Here is a 22,281-nt window from a genome sequence, read left to right as displayed (position 1 = left end):
TATTGCTATATTCCTGCAATTCTATATTTCTATATTTTTATATTTCTGACAGTATTTATCTACAATGTCATAGAAACAAAACTGTACCATGTCCTTAACCAAACGTGCATTTTGCCTATATTTCTACGTATATTTCTTGCAAAAATCGACGAAGTTGTGTCATAGACACAAAAGTGTAGCATATCCCTAACAAAATTTTTTATTTCAACTGTATTTTATATTTCTTCAAGGAAGTAGTACTCCAGAAACAAAAGTGTTGCAAGTGATTAAAGAAATTCACTTGACTTTTGCGTTACGCATTAGAATCTTCGGTGAGCCTGTACGAGTGAACGATAATGAAATGGAATTCCCCGGAGAAGGATATTGAGGTTTCCTAGCATCCCCTGTCAATCATCGCGAATTAATTGCTAACATATCGCGATAAGATCTCGACTGTCTAACGACGCGGGTATCGATAGTAAAAATTGAGATGACGTCATGAAAAATCTCCGCGTTTAGTCGTTCATGCCAGATTGTTATCCACCGCTAACGAGTCAGAACCATCCGACACACAATTGCGGCCATTATCCATCCAATTGCCACCTTTTGTGTGTCACAAGTAAGAAAAAAATTACTTACGAACGACTCGACTGCTCGAAGTGGAATTACGTTCTTGCGATGATCGGGCAAGGTAAAGTTTTTGCTAAGTCATTCGTGCAATCTTTGAGGAAGAAATTGTTAGAAATAATTCAAATGGAATTAAAGCGCCAAGAAATAGAAAATAAAAATTGTTAGGGTTTCCAGGGAAATAGAAAGGAAAACATAGTTAAATTTTTGCTTGGAATTTTCAAGACATTATTTAGTATTACGTTGAATATTCATAAAAAGTCCACGAGAAGTTCGTTGGAAATAATATCAGTGATAATAAGTAATTCTATTTTCAGCAGTAATAGTTGACCTTGATCACTAGTTACAGAAGTTCGACAAACACCATAAAATACTAGGCGTGATAAATTGTTCCTGTCAGCGACGATCTGTTATCAACTGGTAATGATAACACCAGGAGCACACCATTTACGAATTCGTAAGAAATGTTGCTTCAAGATTATTTTCGATTATTCATTTACACTTTCTCAGGTAGGGAAGCCAGAACTTGCCAGACACTGTCTCCTATAGTTTGTTTGCCACACCTACCACATTTTATTTTACAAATGATAAATGTTTCACATTTTACTAAAAATAAAATCCATACTCCATTCCTGCAATATGCAGAGTTGATCGAAGCACTATTCTTCGAGCAACCTAAACTTTGCCCGGTTTCCTCTTTCGACCATTTTCCGAAGAAGTTAACGAGAGAAACATATCAATAAACCCGAGGCTAGTCGAAATCCAAGGTTTCGATCAACTTCGTTAACGTGTACTCACATAGGCCTGATTCCCACGCAGAGTACCTTGGGCATGGACTGCATCCATCTGGCCTCGTACGCATCGAACGCGAATTTCGGCTGGTACGCACGTTTCCGTTTGAACGCCACCCAGGCGAGCATCTCTACAGGTGGGGGGGTGGCTTTCACCGGTGATTTTCACGAGTAATTTTCACGGATAATTTTCACCCAAGATCGACGGAGAGACACTAGGGGAAAATCGAACGCGCGACACTGTTCCGTGGAAGCCTCGTCGAGGTAAGCTGGCAGAAGACTCCTCGAGAAAACAATGTCCCAGCTGGACGTGGTGCGGTTGTCGTCGCGAGTCGCACGGTAGCCGTGAAGGATGAGTTATTGAGGTGTCTCGAGTGGGGGTGAGAATAATCTTACACGTGACACCACGTTCAGGTTTGGTAAACAAAACCGCGACCGTGTTACGTTTCTCGTCACCGATTACGTATAATCGAACACTTGGTTCGCGTATTTTTGGTTCTTCTTTTTCGCGAGCTTCGAGTCTCGTGAATTAGGTTTGAAAATGTCACGCTGATGTCCGCGTCGTTTGACGTAACAATTGCGTAATTCGAAGGAGGCTCGCGCTCGTTCGCGGTTAATTATCATGGAGATTCTCGTGAAACCAGTTCGCGTCGACTGGACACGGGATCCCGAGGGATGGTTGACCGATCCATTCGAAATTTTGGGGGAATGGTTTTGGGGTCCCATTCGTATGTACAGTTGAAATTGAAATATTCATTTTGGACACGTAGAATTGGATCTTCATGTTTTCACTATTTTTTTTTAAGGGAAGAATTGAAGAGAGGGGGTACGAAAAAATTAAAGTATTAATTTTGGAACCATAGAATTGAATTTTCTTACGTTTTCACTATTTTTTTTTTTAAGGGGAAAATTGATGAGAGGGGGTACGAACCCCTTTTGGAACCAGGTATATTATTTCGACCGAATCGTTTCAATTTATCAATAAAATTGACTCAGATTAACCATTTTAGAGACCTAATTGCACAAGGAGCACAAGATCAGAGGACCATACCCCCCACTCCCCACCCCTAAAAAAATCCCCACACGCATATTGGCATCAGCGCCAGTAAATTTCAATATATTCCATCCCTTATCCACCATTTCGAGAGCCTCGAAGGAACGAAAGTGGCCTGATCCGAACCCCTACGTCACGGCGTCATCGCGGCCGAAACGATGACGCAAATTGACTCCGTGCGGCGTCGATCAATCTCTGTTACGGGTCTCCAGCGCGCCCAGGGTTCCTCGATAATCGCGGGGATCATTAATAAAGCAAACGAACCTCGCAAATTGCCTCGAAAATCGAACATTACCGTAACGTCGAGACACACAGGGTTTCGAGGAGGGTGGAATGGGGTGGTGGTGGCACGAGGACGAGCGGAAGTAGAGGGGAAGGATGGGCACACGTAAAATCCACAAATATGCACACGCGCTCCGGCTTCGATGTAGATGTCACAGCGAAACGCGCGCAAAACGGACGCAGTCTCAGTTCCCCGGTTTCTCTCCGACGCATTCAACCGCCTTACCCCCTCGCCGGTACCCCTATCCCCACCCCCGCAGGCTGCGTCGGTATTCCCGTTCCACGCGCGATATTAAAGCCACGGCAATTAGCGGTGGGGGTTGCGCGAGAGGGCAGATGCTGAGGGCGACAGTTTCCGCGAGCCATCGACTGGTGGGGCTGGCCCGGATATGATTGGACGTCGCGGGGGGTTAATCCCGGGCCCGGCCACACCCCGACACGTCTCAATCCATCCTGCTCCTCGCCTCTGACTACCCCTCCCCCCCCCTACGGGTCGCGACTTCCGGACGCGGCTTTCGCTGGCGCGGGGAGGATGCGTCTTTGGGAAAACGCGAGGATTGATTGAGATCTTTGGCACGGCGACCTGGCCGCTATGAAAATCTTGATGGACTCCTGGAGGGAGGAGGGAGGGAGGGAAGGGGTTGGTAAGTCGAGAATCTTCAGAGGGTGACGTGCGGCAAGGAAGAGCCTTGCTAATTGGCGACGATGATAGAGCCGGGAGGAATTGTTTCGGTTTGATTGTTAGTTGGGAGGTGGTGTTTTAGATTTTTTGGTTTGAGGTGGGGAATTTATTATGCTGTATGGCACGGATTAATGCGGAATAATACGGAGTAATACGGAGTGATACGTGATAATACAAAGTAATGCAATATAATACAGAATAATACAGAATCATGCAGAGTAAGACAGAGTAATACAAGGTAATACAGAGTAATACATGGCGATACAAAACGATGCAGCATAGTACAGAATAATACAGAGTCATATATGATAATACAAAAAGATGCAGCATAATACAGAATAATACAAGGTAATACAAAGTAATACATGGCGATACAAAATGATGCAGGATAATACAGAATAATACAGAGTAGTACATGGCGATACAAAATGATGCAGCATAATACAGAATAATACAAGGTAATACAGAGTAATACATGGCAATACAAAATGATGCAGCACAATACAGAATAATATAAAATAATACTGCAATATACAGGGTCAAACGTTATTTGTTAGTGACAATTTAAGGACCACAGCAAAGAAATTGATCTGGATTTGTCGTTCACTTTGGAAAAGCAAGGTATTTTATATTTTCAAGTCCAACACAGAGAAATGCCAGGGTTAAACGTCATTTTTTAGGGAGAATTTATTAAGAACAAGAAAATAAATTGAAATTGAAATTACCTAGACATTCCTTCTAAAAGTGTCCAGAACTGCTCCTTGCCATTTACGTGGTTTGCACAGCCCATCGCGCATTCTTAATTAAGATGTCGAAAGAGCGCAATGCAAGCGTTGTTCTTTTAAAGATGGCGTCCAATTCAATAACAGGAGGTTAGAGGTACGGTTTGCCGAAAGATGAAAGGGGAAACCTCTAATAAGAGACGCGGTAATAAAAATCTCCAGATAGGAGGAGTGAGAGTGGAGAAGGAGGGGATGGAACGAAGACGAAGGAAGGAAGAATCGTGGAACGCACGCAATAGCGCTTGATGAGTGGGGAGCTAAGGATTTTTCGTTTGAAAGATCAAAAGAGGGTAATAACGTTATAGAGCCAGTTCCTTACTTTAATGCGGTATGTAGGCGATTCGGTTTAATCTGATTTCTCGATGCGAATGGAACTCGTCGACTTCTCTAGCTTAGTTTGCTCACTTGTAGTTAGGGATTATAGTACTCCCTGTTAGGTTGTCACAAACATCAGTCTTTCTCAGTTTTGTCTTCGATGCAGACAAAGTTTATGGAGAATAAAACAGGTCGTCGCAATGTTATTCTCATTTACCAATTCAATTGACACGACATAGTTATTACAAGTATTCCATATAACCTTGCCACAAGTCACTATCACACTTCAATTGAGAGGGCATAATTACTAGACTAAAAGTATTCCCTATTACCTTGTCATGAATCACTCTACCACACTGTACCCCTTCACTTACCCTTAATATATACAAAGTCAGACACCACGCACTGCAACATCGCCTTAAAAATACACCATACCATTCAAAGGAGTATCGACAACTTTCGAATGACTTTGCGAAACAACGCGAAACAAAAGACAACATTCGCGTCGTCGCATTCGTTCCTCGAAGCGATTTTCCAGTTCGAAATTAGTCGCTTATCCGAGCGTGTTCATTTTTAACGGCCACGGGACTAATTAAAGATTACGCCGAGGCAAACTTAGGCGATCCTCCGATGCGAACGAGACTCCACGGCCTCGGGATCGTCGTCTTCGCCTTCTATATTGGCACGTAAGGGCGGCTCTTATAAAGCGGGAGCAATTATCCGGATAAAATACTCTCCGAAATTTCCGTGATAAATTTCCTGGCCGTAATAAGGGTGAGTCGCAAGTCATTTGGCCCCCGGGGCATCGAGGGGATGGGATATCGGGCTTCAATAGAAATTCTTTCCGACCCTCCCCCCACGACGACGACGCTCCAAGCGCCGCTGTGCCCGTTTAATTTAAACATTTGTCGCCGATCTCATTCAATACGGTGTTCTTCCACTTCTTCCGCTCGAAAGCTAATAATTACCGACTCTGAATGCAGTGCGAACGGGGGTGGGGAAGCTCCAGACGTTTCGGTGGGTTGCTTTTCTTCCGATCTCGAAGGACTCGGAGTTAAAATTAAAATGTACCCTTTGGATAATCGTTGATCGCTGCGTGGTAGGTTATTAGGTTATAAATAGACCGTAGATCTTTATTATTAAACATAATTACGAATTTATTTTGCTCTGTAAATATTTTATTATGATCTTTACTTTCAATGTTTTTTTTTTTATATTTTTGCACGTCGTGCGCATTTTGTAATTTCTTGCACATTCGAATTTCATAAAAATGCATAAATTATTTAAAGACGTTCCTGTGAGCAAAAATTTAAATCCTAGAAAGTTGCGCGCCATATTTGAAATTAAATTAAAAAATAAAATAAAATGAAATTGAAATGTAATTTTTTAGGTTATAAATATCGTAATGTTCAAAGACAAGCACTACCGTCGGTAAAGGTTAGAATTCCAAAAAGTTACGCGCCATATTTTTAATGCCACATCGCGGATGAATCGCCCGACCGAAAAATTCAATTTCCCCTGAAATTTTATGGCGTCGCGTCTTTTGAACGGGCCTGAAAGTTGCACGCGAAGTTAGCAACCCTGTGATATATACGATGTAATTACAGGGATGCATTGTTCGGTTTCGTAAAATATATTCGAGCAACGGTCGAAGTAAATTTGGGATTTATAGCTGGATCCCAACTTCATAATGGCGTCGCGGAACTTTTATCCCCCGTCCATTAAATTCGACTCTATTTTCTGCCGCTAGAGGGCGATCGGGTTTGTACAGAGGACTGATATTCGGATCCGCTATAAAATAAATCTACGAGGAACGATACAGCAATTCAATTCTTTTTTCTTCTCGCGATTAAGTAGACGGTCGCGTAATTATTAATTATGATAGAGCGCGTGGGGCAAGAAAGCAAGTAAGATGGTGACGAAGGGGAATAACTGATCGCGACGTGTAAAACCTGGACGTAATTAAGCACTCGCCCTTGAGCTTAAGCTCCTTAGAGGTTTTCCCGAGGCACTGAAATTCCTGCATACCCGTCAACGTCTAATGAGGGGATGAAGGTTCAGTCTAGAAAGGGGGCCAATTAGGCGAACCGTGCTTGCTGAAAATGTACGACACTTGTAAACAACGCGACGTTCAATCGAACGGTCGGAAGACGTCGCTATTGCGTCACGCGGCGAGTGCATTATTATTAACTTAATTGCGTAACGGGGAACGTAAGTGCCAACGCCAGTCTCTATGAAGCATCGGGCGCACGTAGGCACACGTCGCCAATCCTATCCACTATTTGCGGCCAGATAGGCAGCTAATTAATCCAACTTGGAATATCATCACGCAATCCAATATTAAACGTCGGAGCACGTGTCGAACATCACAGTTCATCAACTCTAAACGCATCTTCCATGCACCGAAGGATCGAAGGATTAACCCTTTGCACTCCAGAGGTGACCCTCGGTCTAGGTTTTCTTTAGGTTTAATTTCTTTGGAATTCGAAGTGCCAATAAAACGACTGTCGTTGAGGCAAAGACTGAATCTCAAATCTCAAATTAGAGATCTCATTTTCAAAATCAATATAATCTTAGCATTCGTGGCAATAGAAGGGTTAACCCTTTGCGCTCGACAGGTAACTCTCAGTCACCTCTAGGTTCGGAGCAGTAAATAATTTACAGTAAATCAACCAGCAATAATGTTTATTTGGGCTTAATTCTTTTAAAACTCGAAGTATCAATAAAACGACTGTCAGTGGCAATAGAATGCTGAGAAAACATCTCGAGTTGCCGATAGATACCAGGAAAAAATTCCTCGAGTGCAAAGGGTCAATGGATTTGACGGGACACCTAGCAAACTGACCGCCAAACGCTCCAAAATGCTTCATTGGTCGCTGATGCTTAGCTCCGAGGTCGCCTATCGGGGCCGGTCCTCCCGGCAAGTGAATTCATCAGCGGGTGGCGGTGGCACGATCCGAGACAACGCAAGAAAGATCACCGGGACAAAATTAAACGACCTCATCATCATTAGAACGGCCACCTAATTACAGGGAACGTCTTAGACGCGGATGACATCGTCGACGAGCCGAGAAGGCTAAGAGCCGGTACGCGGAACGGTGGTCTTCCGTGTTGGTGAGCTTATCCTCTTCCTCGCGTTCCGTGTCCGTGTGTCGAAGGGAAGGTGGCGGTGGAGAGGGGGATAAGCCGCGTTGGTCTACAGAGGAAAGCTTATTAATGGGGCTCGCGAAGGGGGGAAGAGGGAGGGTTGGAAGGCCTAGAACAGGACGAGAGGAAGAACGAGCCTTGAGAGCTGCCGCTGGGATCCCTGGCTGGGTGGTTTGAGGCGGAGGGTGGAAAAAAAGTAACAGACTCCCCGCAAATAACCCCCCTCCCACGATGCTTCCTGGTGGGCGTGTCGCGGCGGAGGGGTGGTGGAGGGACTCGACCAACCGGTGCTCGCCTGGTGGCCGCGCTTAGGGGCTTCCTTCGTCGAACGAAAAAATATTGACGGCGGCGAGGGGGTATTCTGCGGTCCATTTGGGGGTTGCGGAGGTGAAACGCGATGCTGGACTGATTGTTAGGAGAGCGGCTACACGGGAGGGGGGGTGGTGCGCAAGGCCGGGTGAATACCCCCCTCGTCACGTACGGGATCATTAGCCGGATATCCTTAGTCCTGCTGGCAAACCCTCTCTGATAGCGGTGATCCTCGTGCCTGACATCATTATCCTGGGATGCTGTGCAGCGCCAGCGCGGTTCGGCCATCCTTCCGAGCTGCCCCCGTCGTCGTTTCGGTGCGGTCCTTCGCGTTTTTCCCGTTTCCGCCGACGGTTCGAGAACTCCGCGACCCTTTCGACCGGTCGTTTCGATGATGTCGTTGGACGCGTGACGCCGGTCCACGGGGCTCCTCCGTCTGACGGACTTGTGACCGAGTGGTGCAGTGACACGAGTGTCGCCCGGGGAAAACCGATCCTGAGAGATCGCTTCGATAACAATGGGACTCGCATGACAGTGTCCGGCATCGGTCTAGCGAGGGATAAATATAACCGTGACAGTTGACTCCGGACTTTTTTCCGTGAAGTTTAGTTGACTCGTTGGGAGTTCAGTTACCGAAAGGATCGTCGCTGACGATGGAGTCGTGCGATCCGTCGGGACGCCTCACCGTCGATGACCTGTCGGACTGCAGGAGCGACAGCAGCCACTCCGAGACCCAGTTGAGAGCGTTCCAGGACTACGAACGCGTGAAGGAGTTGAACCTTTCCGTGGGCAAGTCGAAGGAGGACACGTCGGAGCCGAAGGACTTTCACTTGGGCTTGGACCCCGGCAGGACCTCCATCCGCTTCGAGGAGTTCGAGACCACCGCGAGGAATCTCCCGATGACGCTCAACAAAGGCAAGGACTTCGGCTACATAGCGAACAGTCTGAACGAAATGGGCTACCCGTTGGACAGATCCAGCGAGAACGACGAGTCGATGGACACCACGAGCCTCTGCAGGTCCAAGAATCCGACGGCCAAGGATCTCCTGTTCAATTTCCGCGAGGGCAGACAGAAGAACGTTCACGCTGCACTGGCGCTGGACAGGTACAGCAAGGACCTCGGTTTCGCGGTGTCCGAGAAGGACATCAAGGATTTCGGGTTGCTGAAGAATTACAGCTTGGATCGGATGAAGGAGTTCAGTCTTTCGTTGGACAGAACGAGGGACGGTCACATCGGGAACTTCGCTCTCGAAAGACTGCGCGGAGGCGCTGGGATGCTGGACAGTCCTCCCGTTTTGGAGCACAACGAGTTCAAGAACGTTCAAGTGCAGCCCAGGAGTCAGAATCTCGAGGCGATCGCGTTGGACCGCATGAGACGTTCCCATCTGCTTGGCACCGATCTGTCAGCACAGAATCTATCCTCGCACCTCCCTCATCCGCACTCCATCACTCAGATGCAGCACTCGCAGCAGCAACAGCAACAACAAGCCAAGTCCTTCACTATAGACGCGATCCTCGGGCTGAGGAACAATCCCAGGGAGAAACGCAGCCAGCAGCAACAGTACAAGAAGCATCAGGGTATTTCGATCGTTTCTCTTTTTAAATTTATGTAGTATCGAGTTTGATTTATTCTACACCCTGTAGAATGATTTTTGTAACACCTGAGGTTGGCATCGAAAGGCAAAGAACACAGCTTGCTAACTTCGCGCGAACGTCAATCCAAAACAAACGCGAGTAGAAAATATTGCGTCGATAGTTGATCGCTACGTGGTTCGGTGAAAATTTTAGTGCTGATTTATCGCATTTTGAAAAATTCCTGTTCGTCGTGGCAGCGATCGAGAGTTATTGCGAACTCTAATAACTCGTCGATAGTAGCAACGTTCTGAGATCTTTGGTTACTTAGTCGCAGCCTGGTTCTTGTCGCAAGGTATAGATTCTGACGTTTCCATAACCTTTTTAACCGACTTCGAAAAAGGAGGAGGGTACTCGATTCGACATGTATATATACTTTTTTTTCATAACTTTGAAAATTTCGTTCCAATGACGCGTGACGATTAGATTTTCCAAAAACAAAATCTTTTCACAATTTAGACGAGTTAAAGATTCTCTCTATATTTGAATCGAAAACTGAATAAAGGCAATCAAGGATACTACTTTTGAAACGAAGAATATTGTTCCTTGCATAACAATAATATGCAACATATTTCTAGGATCAATTTTCCATGTTGATACTAATTAAAAAGCTCCTTTACAATTTCGCAATCGAACGTTTCGCTACCGAGATATACGCAGCTGAAGTTTCGCGCGTGTGACGCGTGTGCGCATGCGTAATCACGCGATCAGCTGACGGGTAACAAAAATGGCGCGTGCTGCTTCAGCAAACTTCAACCGCTAATATCTCCATAACGAAGCGTTCGATTGCGAAACGGTAAAGGACTTTACCATTCCTTTTCGCGCGAAGAATTTACCTCCGTGAAAAAATCCAGCGAATAAATTAAATTACCGTTGTTATGATATCCGTAACGCTAAAATGGGCAAAGAACGCAGTTTGTAACGTTGTAAAATTAGATTTAGCGTATCAGTTTATGATCTGTCGATTCCAGGCCAGGAAGGGGGAACGAAGAACAGTGGCTCGAGCTCCTGTTCCAGCGGTAGTGGTAAGCTGAAGAGGGTGCGAACGATCTTCACTGCCGAGCAACTGGAGCGGCTGGAGGGTGAATTCGCGCGTCAACAGTACATGGTGGGCCCGGAACGTCTGTACCTGGCGCACGCACTGAGGCTGACGGAGGCCCAAGTGAAGGTCTGGTTCCAGAACCGACGGATCAAGTGGCGGAAGCACCACCACGAGCAGCAGAGCCAGAGGGTGCACGAGTTCCAGCGCACGCTGACCTCCTCGCTGGAGCACGAGGACAGCAACGAAACCGACAAATGGTGAAAGGATTTCGTGCTCCTCGATCGTGAACGTTTCCTCATCCCACCCTGCGCGTCCCTCGATCCTAGGTACCTTCCAAGTCTCGCCTCGAACGCGATCGAGGACGAGCTGACAGCGCTGACGTCCTCGAGGCATCCGGACACCGTTGTTTCCGTTTCCCCGAGGGTCACGTCCCTCGAATCCAAACCGAAAAGGAACAGTTCTAGCTAGAATAAGGTAACGGGTGACGATTCTAGCTTGAAGTAGCTAGCAGTCGAAGAACAGTTCTAGATTACACGTAGAAGCCGGCGGCTCCAGCTTCGTGCGACGCGAAGCCTTGCTCGAGGACGCTTGTAGATCTCGAGGAAGTGTGATCAGTGTGTTCCACGCGGAACTAACCCCGGCTGACGATCCTCGATCGTCCAATCTGATATAAAAAAAAAACTTTGGAGAGGCTGGGAGAGCTTCTCGAATATTTAAGAGACAATCTAGTGACCCTGGCTCGTGTAACGAAATTAGTGTCCATAATTTCTTTCAAATGTCTTGACAGTGTTGGACGATATCGTGGTATAATAACGCGACGTACGAAACCTTGTGGATATGTAAATTCTTTTAGAACGCGCGCAAAGGTGGACGTTTGAACGGTTCTTGTAGAGATTGGAGGAGACAATCGCAACCATGAAGCAAGTGGAATGTCATAAATCGAAGTACATGCAGCCGCTTTCCGACGGCAGGAACTCGCCTGACGTGTATTGGAACCATCAGCAGAAGAAGAGTCAGTATCCTCCTCATGGCAGGGGTAGCAGGTGTGTAACGTTAGATTGTCTTAAAAAGGACCGTCGATTTTATTAAAATATTTCTTGGTTATTTACACGTCTGTGAATGAAATCACGACTGCTTCAGTGCACTGCGAATAAACTAGTGACGTCACAGGTGGATGACTACTAGCGCCACTAGTTCGCGTGCTCGCCGTGCGCTGAAGAGATCCCGACGCCCAGCGTTGTCCTGAACAATAAGTGGCTGATCCCGCAATACCCAGCACGGTTTCTCACGCAAAAGAATTTTATATTTTCCCAAGGAGCCCCGAAGCCCTGGCGAGCTACTCCTTTTTGACTGCTTACAAGCCACCGAGGACTCACGCGTGTTCCGGTCAAGTCTGCCCCAAGTACACGTCTTCCCACGGTCCTGACGTGTCGCGCCACGGTCCCCAGAGTCATTCCAAACTCCCCAGAGACAAGTACGCCGTTAATTTCTCGAGGAAAAATCGCTACGACGAGGAATCGGGGAACAACGAGAAACGAAATTACTTCGAGGAAGAATTGGGGAACTTCACCGAGGACGCTGAAGAAGACGTGGAGGGAGAAGCTACAGGTGAACTTGACTTTGTGAGGGACAAACGTTGAGGAACACATTAGTCTGTTGGGTCGGAAAAGCTCGCCACGAACAGATGAGCCCATGAGTGGTAATATCTAGACCTTGCTATGACAGAGGACGAAGCAGGCGAATTCTTGGCCAAGGACTACGACGAGCAGGAGGCTGACGATGAGGTAGACGAGGAATCCGACGCGCCGCAGACCTACAGAGCCAAGAGAGGTAAGAAGGAGGCGTTGCTGAGGCTACAACGATGGAGACACTCTGAACAGCAGCAGGACCCCCGAAGACACTGCCATCAGCAGTGCGTATCGGCTCAGGGCCAAGGACATTCCTCATCTCCCAGGTCAGTATAACGACCTAGTATACCATCAGAAATTGTCGATGCTGTTACTAGTCTGTTAGTATCCACACTTTGAAACGTCACTGTGCTTAGGTACTACCACAACGTCGCAGAGCACGACGTCTCCCCGGCCCCGTCAGAAGAAGACTTCGTCCCGACGTCCCTGAAGAGTCCTACGAGACGATCAGCCGCGGACTATCATCAGTGGACGCCTCCCTCGAGAGGCGAGTCTGATCGCTACGATGGCTTAGCAATGCCAATCCAGCCTCGACGAGCCCGCACGAAACCAGAGATGGACCACCTGATAGAGTCCGAGTTGGGCAAACTCAAGAAGTGCAATCGCTGTGGTAGCCTGTCGAATAAGAAGAGCGAGCCTCATAAGAACAACTGCAGGTTCGATGACCGCTCGAACTTTCCTGCCAAGGGACCAATCGGTGAGCTCTTCTATTTGCCACTGGGTTTGTGCTTGGGTTTGGGCTTGCTAGGTCTCTAGGGCGTAGGATCTTGAATTATTCAGAGCTCTGCTCTTCCTGTCACGGATCCTGTCCTGAACTTTAGGTCCTGGTTAGTCTTGTCTAGTCTTGCTAGGTTTCCAGAGTCTAGAATTCCTAGGTCTTGCATGTCTAGCCTTGCTAGGTTTTGAGAATCTAGACATCCTAGGTCCTCCTTGGCTAGCCTTCCTAGGTCCCCAGAGCCTAGACTCTTGAACCATTCAGACCTGTACTGCCTCCGTCACAGAGATCCTCTTCTCCAACGTCTAATTATCCTTGCCTAGTCTTCCTAGGTCCCCAGAGTCTAGATTCTCGAACCACTCAAACCTTTACTCTTCCCGTCACAGAGATCCTGTCCCCCAGTGCTTCATTCTCATGGTTCCTTCTCGTTTTCTAGGCGACGAGCCCGGCATCCACGATCAGGCGTACTACGGCCGAAGCAGCCTCAGGCACTCATCGAAGGACCCTAACGACGTCTCCTCGAGCCCCTACTCGAGTAAACAGCGCAGATCGAGGGAAGTCAATTCGCCACCGATCTACGAAGTCGCCGAGCATAACCAGCTCGACCACCTCTCGAACGATTACTCGAGGTCCTCGTCGAGGTACCACAGGAAAGCTGCGGACGTGTTCCCAGAGAAGATGAAACGTTCCGTGCACACGTCCCACGATATTCCGCGCGGGACTCGTTACGAGGAATAACACCTGGATTCTCCCAAACTAGAGTCTCGAATACATCAAACCACGTCCGGCAACCTGTGATGTCGTGCAAGCGAAGACCTGGAAGCATTGAAAATTCACGTGAAAGTCTTTCGTCTCTAATCCCGCTTAGGGTCCTAGGGTCCTAGTAAGGCCGTGTTTGGGCCCATTTTCATTGGAAGAACCCGGCCAGTCCGAGCAGTCGATCCTAACCTCAAAAGATGCTCGTCCAGCGCGACGAGTTATCCTGCGATCTTTCGAGGTATTCCTGCGCTAGCTCGCGTGGGATGTAGTTACGAGTTTGTATCCGATCGAATGCGTTCGAAGGCACCCCTTCGTCTCGACTTATCGCGAGAGACTCGTCGGGTGCGAGAACTTAGAGAGCGTCGCGACGTAGTAATACTTCTATCCGATCCTTTACCTCCTAACTGGTTGTGTAATATATATTTTTGTAACTGTCCTCGAGTAGATGTTAACTGTGCGTTGTCCGCAACCAGATTCTGCGAGAGCACCGACACCACTGTACATATAGGCGAAGCTACACTTGATTTGGGTCGAACGCGTCCTCCGCTTCTCGTCCTCGCTGTGACGATCTTCTAACCACGTTTCTTCGGCACCGACGCACAAAAATCGATTGTATATACGTAACACCACTTATGTTTCTTGTGTACACGTACGCGTACATGTTGCAAAAAAAAAGGAAATAAATCTTCGAATCTATACGTGGCGAGTCAATCTTTTTCCTTCTCGTCCTTCGTACATTTACATCCTTGCTTGGAGTCGTTAACGTTGATCGAACTAAGGGACAGGTCGGATGGATGAGACACATTTGATTAATAAATGATAATATATTTAACATAAGAAATGAAATATGAAATTAGATCGCGAACTCACACACAACGTCATATTCTTTCTCGCTCCGTCCTAACTCACACTCGCGCCACCACACGTCGCTCCGTTTCGTCACCCTAAGACCCATTTTCATGCACGATTTATATAAAAACAATTTCCATCATCGTTTCACCTTCCCTGAGGATGCGTCGATTAATTTATTGAACCGAGTTTAACGGTGTAATAAATACTTTATTTTTCTTCAAACTTAGCAATCGAAAAATCTCATCGAAACGTAAATGCTTCCTCCAATTGTTTCTGTCCGTTTTATTCTCGACTCGAAAAGCTTCGAGTAACCTTAATTAAAGACAAGTACCGTCGTCGGTTTTATTTTCATTATAGGTCGATCGCGGTGAAAATGGCGGTAAAGTTATTTCAGTCAAGGGTAAGGCAACGATTAAGCTCCTCGAAAACCTCCCTCTCGCGGCTTGTTTTCTTCTTCCAATTGCTAGTAATTAATTAGTAATGAGCCTCGCGCTCTTTCTGGGATTTTATTTGCCTCGCTACAAGAGGGGTCGGAGGGGGGCCGCGGGAGGCGAGTGGCGCAGGCTTTTTGCCGAGCCACAAAGGCAGAAGCTCTCAGCGGAGCTTTTGTTTAAATATTAATAACGCGCTGAAACTCTGTCGCTCTCTCGCGAGCGGAAGCCCCGAGCTTTGTACAATTAAACTTAATATCTTTATTCTATCGGACCGTCCAAAGCGGATATTATTTATTGCAGTACGAGCTGCGGCGAGGAGGGAGGCGGACGCTGCCGCCAAAAACACGATAACAATTATTTCCAGCGACGTTCCCTCCAAATTGGACTGAATTAACATTTTTCAGATTGAATATTACGACGTTTCGTACTCTTTCCTTATGACGGTGACTCCAGCCTCCATAAACGTCCAGTCCAGCATGAAGTGGACGACAATAAGCGAAACAGGTGGAACGTTGTAGTCGTTGATTTCCCGTACACGCACGCAAACGTGACACTGTCACGGAAAAATCTGACGTGGATGACGTTGGTAACTAATATTCGCTCGTTACGCGCACCCCTTTTGTCGCCCGTGATAAATTAGCCGTCGACCCATGTCAAAGGACTACAAAGAAAGCAGACCTTCGATGGAGAATCGTACGGACTTCGCTATCACACCGTCGCGGTAGGCGATATCGATTTCTTTGATCTCACGGTACGAATCAGTTTGGATGAGTCGTGGACGTGCTCTCGTATGATTTATTTTATATTGTCATATCCGATCTAGCATTGCAGTACTGGAACACAGAATGTGCGATTAGTGTTTAGGCTAGACAGAAATATATTTTACTTTGCAAATATTGTGATGTGAAATTTATTTTCGATATATTTTATATTGTAGTATACTGTGTGTATTTTATGCAATTAAATCTTTGCAAACGTACCTACAAAAATTGAACCTAAATAAAAATATGTTTCCACCCGCAGATATTATAACATGAACTTTATTTTCAATCATGTTTATATCACTGCATACTGTGTGTATTTTGCACATTTAAATCTCCCATAAATGCACAAAAATGCTCGGTCCGGTGATCAGCAGCCATCGCAATCTCTGCGTAGACAATTTTCCAAGTCTTCCTCTTCCTAATCCAAATCAATTAATCGCATAAGCGTCCCCAAACCGCAGCAACGTCAGGTGGGTTCAATCCTATTAAAACGTACGTTTCGAAATAATCCGCGAAGGAAAATCTCGGGGCGCGGAGGACGCGTATGAAAATCGACGAGAGAAAAGAGCGATAGGTGATAAGCCTCGATATCTGGAGCTACACCCCATGCGCGAGATGTAAGCTCCGCCTATCGCTGGGTTACACCGGTACTTCCAAGACCCCCGTGAACCCCCCACTCCTCCGTACGAGGGGATAACCCAACCCCCAGTACCATCGTCGTTGGCATCCGCGGCATTCCAATTAGCTCGCGAATCAAAAGAGCCCCACTGCCTTTGTGGGGTCTCACCCTCCCCAGTAAACTGTCTCCATCCCTCTTCCACCCCCTCCCTCCACCCCTCTCCGCCACCATACGTTGGTCTTCTCCTTCCCCGCGTTCGTTCGGTCGTTCGTCTCTCTCTTTCCGTCGCCCACGCGTTCCCTTATCGTTTTCCTCGTCCCTCTTTTCCCTTCCGCCGTTCCCTTTTCCTCCGACCCTCCTCACCGCCCCCGCTCGCCCCCGCTCCCCCCCCCCTTTCGCCACATCGAATCTTTCCTCCGCAGTTTTAACTTCGCGACACGCGTTCTGTCGTTCGCTGAATCGCGAGTAGCGTGGAATATTTCCACCGCAGCGAATCGCGACGCACCAGGATCCCGGGGGTCACGTGGTGTTCCCCCCCCCCCCCCCCGGTTGATTACTCTTTTTTTCTCGGAAAGCATGGTCTCCATTTTCGGTGTTTCGCGTTCTCGTTGCGTCGAAGAGATCGCGTCAGAATTCTTTAGCGAACCCGTAGGGAGTGGGAACGAAAAATAAGAGGCACTCTTGGGAGATTCGAACCCCCACGATCCTGGGATCGAAAGTCGATCCGCTTTTCCTACACGACCAGTCCTGCGATTCGTTTTCGAATGCTACGAAACATGTTTTGACAGTAACGAAAGGTGGAGATTGATATCGCAGATCCTCCGGTGTCTAATTATTCTCGTCTGGTCTTGCTAGGTCTTCGCAGCTTAGACTCTTGAACCATTCGATGCCAATAAATCGATGGGTCGTTCTTTTGAAAGGGGACGAGTTGGAGGAGGAGCTCGCCATTTTTAGATCCGCCTGAGTAAATAATTAAATATCCTGTTTCACTCGACTCCCCTCCAGAAAATATAATGCCTAGCCTTGCACAGGACCTAAAAACTAACCAAAGGACCTGCTCGATGTCCTCGCGGCGTCACTCGAAACCGGGATTACCTATGTAGACGAGGCCCCCCGGGAGGTAATTGAAATCGGAGGAAACCGCTCGTGACGTTTTACCTCCTGCTCGGCCGCGACGAAGCGGAACACAAATTTTATTACGGGCGCGCCTCTATCCACTTCGTTAGATACCACTTTGTTTATCATTCGCGGATATTAAAATCGTCGACCTGGCGCACCGGTTCGCCCCGCCCCCTCCCCTCGCTCCCTCTCTCTAGCGTACACGTATATACACGTCGACATCCGATTCCCCGGTGAATCCGGCGACCGTGTTTTTCGGGTGGTCGTAAGCACGATGGAACTCCCGTTTTCGAGATTAAAATCCAACGTTAAGAATTCCACGTTCGAGCGAGTCGATGATCGTATCGAGCTTTTCGCCCCTCCCCCCGCCCACCCCGCCGTCGCCCTTGTCCGCCAGCCAAAGGTTTTTTATTACTTTCCGCGGGCCGTTTATGAAATTACGGCGCGAATTTTTTCGCTAATTGCCAGAGCGTCCTCCGGACGCGGCCGATTGGAACGTTGGAAATTGATGTAACCCGCTCCCGCGAAATTATGTCAAAGCATACGAGCGGAAACGGGTTATTGAAATGTTTGTGTTTTTTAGAGGGCGGCGAGGAGCGAGAGGGTAGCTACAGAGCGTGGACGGATAAAATTAAACGAATCGCTCGATTAATTCGACCTTTCAACGATCTAGATTTTTTGATTTTAGTTCTTGTTGAGTTCTTGTCGAGGTTTTCTCGATGTTGTTCCAGGAAGGGTTCGGTGTACGAGTGTAATAAGCGTGACTATGTATTTAGGGCTTATGAAGATATGGGCATATGGTGAGAATGTGCACGAATGCAAAAATATATAAAAATAACTGTCAGAAAGTGACTTTTTTTTTTAACCGATTTCGGAAAGGAGAAGGTGTATATTCGACAGGTATATATTTTTATTATCATAACCAATTTATCTGAAAAAACTATCATCCTAAATTGTTCGAGAACAAAAGATATTCTTCGAAGATCATCTGATGTTTACATTCGTGACTCTTTACTACTCTCTACTAGAGAGAAATAATTCTTGTACAACTATAATTATAATTATATCCTAAAAATAATCACGTTTGAATTTGCCATTTCAGTAGCTATAAGACTAGAATTTGTTTGTCAGTCATATGCTCCCCTCTGAATCAAACATTATCTTCTGAAGGCATATCTTCGTATCATTAAAAGCAACAGAGATATTTTAGGTAAAAGTTTTAGGTGACTAAATTTCCAGCTAAATTTTGCATAAACATCTGCAGGTAATAAGGATCACGTTCTGTGATATTACGAATTTTTCAAGGACCGAATAATCGCAGCAATGCGTAGATGGCCACGCAGAATATGTCGGCACGATCAAAGAGCATTCCTTTGCCCGGAACACGGTGGAAAGCCCCGGTCGGATTCATATCGAACGATGACTGAACCCGTAATTGGCATAAGCAAACGATGGAATATTCGAGAAGAATGGAAGTCTGCAAATCTCTGCTCTTCGATAACAGAAAACACTGAGGAATGATGATGACAGTGGTCGAGGGGAAAAATGATATTTTAGTGATACTTTAGGTTAGGTGATCTAAACATGTATTAACCCTTTGCACTCGAGAGATGACTCTCAGTCGCCATTAGGTTTCACGCAGCAAATCTATCAGCAATAATGTTTCTTTAGGTTTAATTTCTTTGGAACTCGAAGTGACCTGATTCTCAAATCTCAAATCTGGCAGATACTAGAAAAAAGGCCTCGAGTGCAAAGGGTTAATATTTGATTGGTCGACGTAAATGCAGCATGGATTTGAAACTGCGTTCTAACATTATTATTTGTTTATATTGAGTTGTCCGGAAAGTTCGTGCCTCTTTTTAAGAAAAATTCAAAGACATATTTGAATTTCGATGTATATTTATTGAATTATATATGTACCATTTTGTTCCACAACTTTTCCATATTTTAAGGAATGTATATATGTTATTTGTTTTCAGCCATTCCGACATATTCAGACCTGTGCCGTCTACTAAAAATCGGCATGGACTTTCCAGACAGAAGATAAGCGATTTCCATATAATATAAACTCTTCAAAAATGTAAAGCATAACCTTCATAACCTCCTCATTATATGTACATATATCGATTACCAATTTTTTGTTTGGAAATTCTCGATAAAAAGATTTTTCCAAGTGTATCGATTTCCATGCGAAGGAAACAGAAAATCTAGAGGCTCGTGGACGTTGGTCCAATTAACGTTGTCGACGCGATAACGAGTGAGCCCGCCATTTAATTTATCGTACGATGAAACGACTGTTCGCAACAAATCGCAATATTCTTCCGAGATTCGTTTGTCTCGCGTCACCGAACAGCATGACCGATGCCTCCGTTATTAAGGGGTCGAGAAAGCATACAAATATTTTCGTTGCGATTAGTCGCGCGCAATGTGGAACGTCCGACTGCACCTGCATCTCTGAAACCGGCACCATACATCATAACTTCGATCACGGGCCCGCCACTGCCGGAGGAAGAGCTTCAATAACGGTGCAATCTCATTCAGACGGTGGTTAGCGTTGGGTAGAAACGAACACCCGTTACGAATCCATTCGAACAAGCGCCGAACTATGACTCGAGGTTAGTCTTATTCTTTACATCGAATCCTACAATTCTCAAGACTTGAATTACGTAACAGTTCTCGAAATGTTAACTCTCCTCTTGGAATATTAACAATTGTAATAAAATAATTTTTGGATAAAGAATATAACCGGCTTCGAAAAAATATTAAAATTGCACTAAAAAGTATGAAATAATTTCTATTTCATTTATATTAAATGATATTCAATAATATATTACATTTCTATTTCCTTTATATTAAATTGATATAAAATTCATCCTCTTAACGCTACTAAATCGAATAAAAAATGTTCTTTTCCTTACAGGGCAACCAAACTCTTATTTATATATTTCATTAATTTAAGGGTGAATTAATGATAAATTCTTGATCGTTAGATCGGTCGACGACTGTCACTGATAGCGACCACGAATATACATGTCGTAAAAAGCATAACCGCTTCGCAGGAGCGGAATAGACGGGGGAAGGGGGCTGCACGCAGAGGGGTTGCGTATAGCTCGCATTCATAACATCAGACGGGGTAATAAAAGTCAGCACCCCCTTTCCTCCCCCGCTCTTTCCGTTTCGTCTCCCACCATCGCCTCGAGAATAGGAGGGGTCGCAGAGGCACGTAGGTGAGTCAAAAAGCGACAAGGGAGGGACGATGCGGGTCATATCATTCTGTAACGTCGACGGATTTTTCTCATAAACGTCTATGCACATATTTTTTTTTCATACGAGCTCGAAATTACTGTATGAAGAAGAAACAGTGCTAATTGGTAAGTAAAAGATTCGGGCTGTTCCTAATTTCTTTTCTGTTTGTTCAAACTATTGGAAATGGGGTACAATGAAACAATGAGATTCTAATTTTATTAATTAAAAGTTCTAGCTGTATGCAGCGCAATTTTATCTGTTTAGGCTCTGGGAAACTATAGGAAGGGTCCTTAATGGCACTTGAGAGGGCAGGCCATATCCAAAACTTTCTCTTTTCTTGTTTTGCAGTGACAGGTGTATACATACGCATATTCTTAGTACATTTATTTTTGTAGTAAAATAAAAGATTGAACTGTAATAAATATTCCAACACAGATAATACACTAAAACAGATATTCAGGTGGTCCATGCATTTGGTCCACTCTGTACATAACAGTCTATAAGATAGAAACTATAAAGAGTTTTCAATTTTCTTTAGTATAATGTTATTCGCCATAAAATTCTCCATAATTTGCTGTCTCATTTAATCACCTGTGCCTATTTTGTAGCCTCCTGAATGTGGCCAAATGCAGGTATACTATTGTCGTTTTCCTCTACTTCCACGAAACGTTTCAAAATTTTCTGAATGTTTTCAGTGCACTGTACACGACACGCGTAATCTGCATCTGCACCTGGCGATCAACACGTCAACGAGTCAAATAAGCATCAGGAATTTCAAGGGGGATTCATTAAACGTGTCTCTTTCGAAGGGTTGCAGGTTCAAAGATCGAGCTTGCACGTTCCCCGTGGCCGATTAAAGGGAAGAACGATCGTATCTTCGGCAGTCACTTTGTCCCCCCGACCGATGTAATCCCCTTGTAAACTACCGCGTCCCCCATGTCGCCAAGGGTCAAGTGTTTCCAGCCACTTGAACGCACAGCAAGGGGGAAATAGGGTCCCGGACCGAAAGAATCGCAACTATTTCATTTCAGGGGCAGATTAGACGGATTAGCGACCGACGACACGACGAAACGCTATTTAGAACTGTCAGTTACGCGACTGCATTCCGCAGGGGATGCTGGAGAATATTATTTTTTGGAAATCGTCCACCCCCGATACCGTAGAAACGTTTATGCTAGGTCCAAGGGGGGCTTTACGTCCCTCGTGACACCCCCCCATTGTTATCGTTTTCATGTTGCGTCAGTTGGATGCTTGACTTCAATATTTATGTGTATTTTTGTTTATCTCAATCCTGAATTTAAGGTCCCCCCCTCATTATTTTAAGTAGCGATGATGATATGTTTCGTTTTTAACGGAATACCCTGTATGTAAATTAACGAATTGAGTTATTTTATGAAAATCATCCACCTCGCTGCAAAAATATTTATGCTTGGTCCAAGGGGG

At 45.8% G+C, this 22,281-nt stretch overlaps 3 protein-coding genes across 5 annotated transcripts in view; 2 read left to right on the top strand and 1 right to left on the bottom strand.

Annotated features, from left to right (window-relative positions):
• Nucleotides 1-1,664, bottom strand: part of LOC128879458 (protein unc-13 homolog 4B-like) — a 32,904-nt gene extending 31,240 nt beyond the window's left edge. For 2 of the 3 annotated variants that reach the window (XM_054128609.1, XM_054128611.1), the window contains exon 1: nt 1,405-1,662. In XM_054128609.1, the coding sequence (XP_053984584.1) occupies nt 1,405-1,526 (122 nt within the window). In that variant the 5' untranslated portion in view covers nt 1,527-1,662. Of the gene's footprint in view, nt 1-1,404 lie in introns of all 3 variants that reach the window. The other variant, XM_054128607.1, reaches the window with a different exon arrangement.
• A 6,466-nt stretch (nt 1,665-8,130) lies between these two features.
• LOC128879438 (uncharacterized) lies at nt 8,131-10,912 on the top strand. Its single transcript, XM_054128574.1, has 2 exons — nt 8,131-9,546; nt 10,572-10,912. The coding sequence occupies exons 1-2, from the start codon at nt 8,622-8,624 to the stop codon at nt 10,901-10,903; spliced, it is 1,257 nt and encodes a 418-aa protein (XP_053984549.1). The 5' UTR covers nt 8,131-8,621; the 3' UTR covers nt 10,904-10,912.
• A 645-nt stretch (nt 10,913-11,557) lies between these two features.
• On the top strand, nt 11,558-14,662 carry LOC128879437 (uncharacterized). Its single transcript, XM_054128573.1, has 5 exons — nt 11,558-11,685; nt 11,958-12,250; nt 12,368-12,596; nt 12,687-13,027; nt 13,482-14,662. Exons 1-5 carry the CDS (start codon nt 11,558-11,560, stop codon nt 13,781-13,783), a joined length of 1,293 nt encoding a protein of 430 aa, XP_053984548.1. The 3' UTR covers nt 13,784-14,662.
• The last annotated feature ends 7,619 nt before the right edge of the window (nt 14,663-22,281 follow it).

The sequence above is a fragment of the Hylaeus volcanicus genome, chromosome 7 (genome assembly GCF_026283585.1).
Source record: "Hylaeus volcanicus isolate JK05 chromosome 7, UHH_iyHylVolc1.0_haploid, whole genome shotgun sequence".
NCBI lineage: Eukaryota > Metazoa > Arthropoda > Insecta > Hymenoptera > Colletidae > Hylaeus > Hylaeus volcanicus.
This window is presented reverse-complemented; position numbering and strand designations above follow the sequence as displayed.

Excerpts from the sequence above, each read along its gene's own strand:
- LOC128879438 (XM_054128574.1), top strand. The coding sequence starts at position 8,622 with ATGGAGTCGTGCGATCCGTCGGGACGCCTCACCGTCGATGACCTGTCG. Across the intron at positions 9,547-10,571 it reads ACAGTACAAGAAGCATCAGG|GCCAGGAAGGGGGAACGAAG; the intron begins GTATTTCGATCG and ends TGTCGATTCCAG.
- LOC128879437 (XM_054128573.1), top strand. The coding sequence starts at position 11,558 with ATGAAGCAAGTGGAATGTCATAAATCGAAGTACATGCAGCCGCTTTCC. Across the intron at positions 12,251-12,367 it reads CGTGGAGGGAGAAGCTACAG|AGGACGAAGCAGGCGAATTC; the intron begins GTGAACTTGACT and ends TTGCTATGACAG. Across the intron at positions 13,028-13,481 it reads TCCTGCCAAGGGACCAATCG|GCGACGAGCCCGGCATCCAC; the intron begins GTGAGCTCTTCT and ends CTCGTTTTCTAG.